This window comes from Atta cephalotes (assembly GCF_000143395.1).
Source record: "Atta cephalotes unplaced genomic scaffold scaffold00001, whole genome shotgun sequence".
NCBI classification, from domain to species: domain Eukaryota; kingdom Metazoa; phylum Arthropoda; class Insecta; order Hymenoptera; family Formicidae; genus Atta; species Atta cephalotes.
The window spans coordinates 10,536,266-10,542,541 of record NW_012130065.1 but is presented as its reverse complement, the minus strand read 5'-3'; the positions used below and the strand labels follow the sequence as shown (position 1 = coordinate 10,542,541).

At 30.3% G+C, this 6,276-nt stretch overlaps 2 protein-coding genes across 2 annotated transcripts in view; one reads left to right on the top strand and one right to left on the bottom strand.

Moving 5' to 3' along the window:
• The window catches only part of LOC105626621 (fumarylacetoacetate hydrolase domain-containing protein 2), an 8,204-nt gene extending 5,053 nt beyond the window's left edge, over positions 1 to 3,151 (top strand). Inside the window, exons 4-7 of the mRNA XM_012207917.1 lie at positions 866 to 1,082; positions 2,464 to 2,798; positions 2,867 to 2,954; positions 3,089 to 3,151. Of these exons, the coding sequence (XP_012063307.1) occupies positions 866 to 1,082; positions 2,464 to 2,798; positions 2,867 to 2,954; positions 3,089 to 3,151 (703 nt within the window). The remainder of the gene's footprint in view (positions 1 to 865; positions 1,083 to 2,463; positions 2,799 to 2,866; positions 2,955 to 3,088) is intronic.
• Positions 3,152 to 3,848: 697 nt separating this feature from the next.
• LOC105626632 (nucleolar protein 16) lies at positions 3,849 to 5,918 on the bottom strand. The gene is made up of 3 exons (XM_012207928.1): positions 5,812 to 5,918; positions 4,294 to 4,618; positions 3,849 to 4,224 (listed from the first exon to the last, which is right to left on the bottom strand). The coding sequence occupies exons 1-3, from the start codon at positions 5,916 to 5,918 to the stop codon at positions 4,096 to 4,098; spliced, it is 561 nt and encodes a 186-aa protein (XP_012063318.1). The 3' UTR covers positions 3,849 to 4,095.
• Between the last annotated feature and the right edge of the window lie 358 nt (positions 5,919 to 6,276).

Sequence of the window (6,276 nt, the reverse complement as noted above, 5' to 3'; positions counted from 1 at the left end):
CTTACCCTCGTGTGTCTGTNATCTNAGATATATATATATATATATATAATTATTAAAATTAAATAGTCTTGGTANATTAAATAGATAATATAATACATAAAAACGTTAGTTTAAAAATTTAAGTTAAATCATATCATTTATTTACACATTATATTTTAAGGCGCTTCTAGATGATGTGGCTAGTATATCAACTTTGCACATATTCGTTAAATATTACATTCAATATGGATAATTACATATGTCATATATGATATTTGCTAACGTTGATACACGTTGACTATATTGTCTGGAGCCTTAAAAAACTTGAGATTTTGCACGCAATGTTTCTGTTACGTAATCTCTATGTGAATCGATATGAGGAAAATATTTGCAAAACTATGGGCACAACACGTTGCACTACAATCGGAAACGGTGGTAGAGTGAACACAATAGAAACGTAAATTATGCTCGATTTGATTAGTCGCACGGAATTAACGGCGAGATATTGGACGCGGAATAATTGATGAGATTTAGACATAGAAATAATTAATGGTTGTTCTCATTATCGTAACTCCGATTTTCGGAAAAAATCCGTTTGTTATCTAGAACATATTACTCATCGATTATCATAATTAACAAGATTGAGCATGAATGAAAAATGCATTTGTGCTTGCGAATTTAATAAAATTTTCTCTTTTTCTATTCTCTGCTGTTTGTTTCCTTTTGCCTTATCTTTTAACATCGCACAGCTTATTTTCTATAGAGACTTACGCCACAATAAAAAAAAGCAATTTAACCAAGTTTTACCTCGCGTGCAAGTTGATTAACTTTGATCGGAGATTCTGAAGTCCTTCTAAGACGCTGAATTACGAACGATTGGTTACAGAATAGTCGCCGAGGGACGGAGCATTACGCCTGAGGCCGATGTGAACCTCCTGGCGCCGATCACGCGCATGGACAAGCTCGCTTGCATCGGCCTCAACTACAGCGGACATTGTCAGGAGCAAGGTATACCAACTCCGGAGAGTCCGGTAGTCTTTAGCAAATTTCCCAGCAACATCATCGGACCCCGCGACAACATCCTGCTGCCGCAGATCTCGGATGTAAGTCGATGGAAAGAGAGGAGGAGGAGGAAAAGCCGAGTTAATTACATTGTTCGACAATAAAATTACTTTTTTTCTTCTTCGAAGTGTCATAGTACATACTCGGAAGATTTTTTCGCGCTGAATTCGCTATTGGCAGAATTTACGTAGCACTTCAGAAGTTTGAATAAATTGAGGCAAAAATGGTTGAATAAATTGAAGTAAAATGAGCAAAAATGGTATTTTTCATCAAGATTCTTTTATGGAAAAACAAAACTTTGTTTCTAAAAAAGTCTACGGCATCTAAAAGTATAATTTAAAAACTTTCAAATAAATTTTAGTTCATAATCATATGACTCATTTTTATTAAGTTATGGTTGTTCGAATTTTTAACTTTTCAGCAAAACACAAAACAATTCAGCAAAAAAATCACTCTTTTTTTATTCAAAGTGTTATATATCTTAAAGATAGATTTTTTGCGCTGAACACAATGCTATATTAGAATTTGCGTAGCACATCAGGATTTTTAGTAAATTGGGATGTAATAGTAAAGTGAAATGGTTTAGACTAATTCACTCCGATTTTCAAAATCCTGATATGCTGACACAAATTCTGATACATTGTGTTCGCAAAAAATCTTTAAGGTATATAACATTTTTGAATAAAAAAAAAAGTGATTTTTAACATCATGTTTAGTAAAAAATCTCAAATATGTATTATAGCACGAGAGAATTTGGATGTTAAATAGTATTATCGAAACACGATAAGATCCTCTTTGAGGAGCATGATTCTGTTGGGAATTATATATTTTTAGTCCATTACGTCATAACTCCCACTTTCATTATTATTCTATTCATTCCAAGCTGTGAACATATTCTGTTACGACAGTCTCTTCTTTATAGAGTCAATAGAATGGTTTCTCGCGGAGTCTGCAGTGACTAGAGCTTAAATACCAATCGGGTTTGCGTCTAATTGTTCAAAGGGCATCATTAATCATTATGCACTTTGTCCTTAACACTCTAAAAAAGTAGGACACTGTATAATGTGTTTTATACAGGGCATTTCGGAAGTCGCGCACGCTTGGTTAATCCTCCATCTGCAATTATATTTTTACTTTCTCTGTCTGCAATCTTTGCTATCTGCAATTTTTTGGTCTAGCCCAAGTTTTTTTTTAATGTTCTAAGCTTTCAAAAAGATGTGAAAAATTTACAGTTACTTTTCAACATCTCTATTGCCAAACAAATATAAGAAATTTTAGAAAAAAACCGGATTCCATTCTTCTTTATTTCAGAAGAATTTAAGAATAAAACTTTGCTTGTGTGTGATAAAAAAAGACTCAGATTGCAAGTTAAAGGGAAAAATTGCGGGAAGTTAAAGCGCAAAGCGATTTTTGAATTTACAGAAGGTCGATTGGGAGGCGGAGCTAGCGATAGTGATTGGGAAGAAATGCAAAGGCGTCAATAATGATGACGTCGAGGACTGTATCTTCGGTTACACAGTAGCGCAGGATATATCGGCACGTGATTGGCAGAAATCAAAGCGAAATGGTGGTCAATTTCTGCTTGGTAAAGGAATGGACACATTCTGTCCCCTTGGTCCGGCGGTAGTCACCAAAGAAGCGATAAGTGAAATCAACAATCTATCCGTGAGGACATGGGTGAATGGCAATCTAAAGCAAGATGGCAATACCAGCGAACTCATCTTTAAACCTCATGAAATAGTTGCTTATCTTTCGCAGTTCGTATTTTTTTTGACGATATTAATCATGCAATTAAGAATACGTAATAATAATGTTAACATTTCAGATTTGTGACGTTGTTACCAGGCGATGTGATCCTTACCGGCACCCCGGCCGGTGTAGGATTCACACGTAATCCACCTGAATATTTGCAGGTATAATTCTATGTTTAATAAATTAATTATAATATTCTTTTCAGCATGTGTGTATGTCGTCATTAACATATATTAATGTGCAGTATTGTTCAATTTATGTAAATTCCTAAATTGTATTCGATTGCGTGTTTCAGCGTGGCGATGTACTTGAAACTGAGATCGAGAGTCTGGGACGTCTGAGAAACAAAGTGATCTGATCTAAGAAATGGAGTACACCTTTGGTTAAAACATTAACAGAACTTCGTGATCCTTATAAGACTGGACCTATGTTCCTTCAGGGATCGATATTCGCAATGTCGTTGAACTAATCTAAGATCTATGTCTAGAATTTTATTCCATAGATAGATATATAAAAATATATAAAAATACGCATTTCCAATACGAATACCAATAATTTCAGCGCGATTGCGAAGGTCCATACCAGAAGTATTGCCCCTTTTAAAAAGCTAGATTTTTATTTCGTTATCGTTATATTGTCGTTGCAGCTTTTTTATCATATATTTACGCAATGAAACAATATAACGATAACAGAGCACAAATAATAAATAGGGCGCCTAACAACATCGATTACGTTAATTTTTTGTGTCACATATTTTACGAATTTATATAATTAAAGCAGAATTGTTTCTACTATGTTTTTATCTTATCCCATCCACATAAATTAATGACAAAAATTTTATATCGAATTATTTAAATAAAAGAATCTTTTTTATCTTGATCGCGATATTTATCAAGTCATAGTATTTTTTAATTTATGTATACTCCATTAAATCGTTAGTCTAAAATACTAAAATAAAATTATATTGGCACAAACATTATAGTGCATATCCAACTATATTAAGTACTGCAAAACACGTATTTTTTTATATAATCCATTTAAAAATATGTATTCTATCACAGAAAATGTATTATCATTTATTTATATATAGTAATATAATTACAACATGTATTCAAAATTATTTGTTTGCCAATATATTTTATTACAAATGAAATATGCTTAGTGTAATCTATTCTTTTATTTTTATTAAATTAGAACAAATTACAGTAAATGTATTTAAGTCGCTGACTTATGTATACATTAATTCTCAATGTAAAAATATAAATAAAATCTCGATAAAATCCTAATGTACATTTATACACGTCAGGATTGCGTACTGCTATTCTCAACAAATTTGTTATACTGTTCCGGAATTCCCTTAAACATTTTTATCTTGGCTCGTATTTGCTTCCAAGTTAATTGATAATGGTTCTTCTTGTCTTTCGACATCGCCTGCATTGAAAATACATAATCAGTTATGTTTGGGGATAACATTAATTTTATTTATGTAAAAAATCTCACCTTATAATCTTCACCATATTTCTTTATTAAATAAGTGAGAAATTGTGCTTGTCCTTTTGGTAATTTAAGAAGTCGTTCTCTAGGAGCTTTTGCTTCGGCTTCCAACTTTTCCATCACGTAACTTTTTGCTGCAGTCATATTCATTTCTTCGTTTTCGTGATCTGACAAATCCTCGTTTCCTGTAACTTTTCCCTTGGCATCCTCCAACATCTCATGTTTTACATTAGGAATTTGCACTGCCTCGTTTGCATCATATGCCAAACCCATTTCTTTCAAATTGTCACGAATAGAATTCTTGTTTTTCCATTCTTTTTTTATTTGCTCGCTAAAGTCAAAGTAATATAATCAATAAATATTATAATATTTACAATATGCTAAATGTAAAAGTATGTAATAAACTTTTACCAGTAACAAGTTGTTTGTTTATAAAATGTAATAATTTACATTTATCTGTATACAATGTAGAGAATGTATAGATCATCAAAGTCTATGTTCTTTGTTGTTGCAACATACTGAATTAAAACTTCTATCTCGCTTATATATTTTTATTTATCAATATTAAAATTAGATGAACAATTATAATTACTTCTTTCTGAACTGTATTATCTAGTTTATAATAATTTACACATTTTACTTATATTATTTACATGAAAAATATTCAATAAATATTATATAATATTATATAATGATATCTACTTTCTTATAATTTTGTAAATTTGTATATTTCCACGCGTAAAGTATATTTTGAGAAGGAAAATCATCGCTCAAGACCCGTTTTTGTTTTATATTGAATCTATACTTTTTAGCTAAAGTTCCTGCATGTTCAGCTTTCTTCCCTTTTGAAGAGAAAAATCGAAAAGATGAACTGTGCAAGAAATTTAATTAAAATGAATAGGCATTTGTATATTTACCATTATATGATACAAGAGAAGCATACTTAATATTGATTATTTGGCAGAATTTATTTTTAAAGAAAATTTAATTTTAATGAATGAATTAAAGAATTTTTTAAGATAATTAGTGAATTATATTTTCTAACATCAATAAATTCCTAAGAACAAAACAAAAATTCTGTTTTAATTAATTAAAAAATTAATTTTTCTCATATAACTTGAAATGTAGCTCATATAACTTAAAGAATAGTTTGTAATTAAAAATTTACGTTTTTAATTCTTTTGCGGACTTAGTTAATCTAACATCTAACTTCTTTAAAATATATATATTATAAATGTATAAATTATCATTTTCTTAATAATAAAAAAAACTTCGAAAATTAATTTATAAAAAAATGAACTTTTTAAAGCGCCGATTTTCTTTCTTAGAATATATTCTACGCATGGAAATACAAAATATATTTATAAAAGTACAGGAAAGGCGTTATATTGCATATTTACTAAAGATTCAAAATTTAACGTAAACAATACATAAATATTTTATGTAAATGTAATCTTGAAATATACCGAACAACTCTACTTTTACGATGTAATAAATGTATGTGAGTTAGGTTAGAAAATGTACCATGGAATATCCGGCTGTTTCCGTAATTTATTTCGCAGTCTTTTTCGATTCACGTTCTGATTGTACTTCTTCTTACGCTTTAGCTTTCTGATTCTTTTAATTTTCATTTTATTCAAGATGTTTTCTCAACACACATGCGTATTTCATCAATTATTTACACCATTGACAAACTTAACAATATGTTCCTAAAAACATCGGTGTTGCGTTACCTACAAACTGTGTTTGCATTACATTGAGATGGAGAAGTCGAATATATAATATAGCTCGATTAGTTCCAGAAAACGATACTCCACTGTAAAGAGTGCTGTAATCGAACGTGCAATTGCCATATACGGATAGCGTGGCAATTCAAATCTGCACTTTGGCGTTCGTATATAGTATGAAGAATTAAGTATGAGAAATATAAATAATATAATATTATATATATATTTTATATATATATATATATATATATATATATATAAT

Coding starts and splice junctions, on each gene's coding strand:
- LOC105626632 (XM_012207928.1), bottom strand. CDS start 5,918: ATGAAAATTAAAAGAATCAGAAAGCTAAAGCGTAAGAAGAAGTACAAT. Junction 4,619..5,811: donor AAACAGCCGGATATTCCATG/GTACATTTTCTA, acceptor CTTTGACTTTAG/CGAGCAAATAAAAAAAGAAT. Junction 4,225..4,293: donor AATATGGTGAAGATTATAAG/GTGAGATTTTTT, acceptor TTTTCAATGCAG/GCGATGTCGAAAGACAAGAA.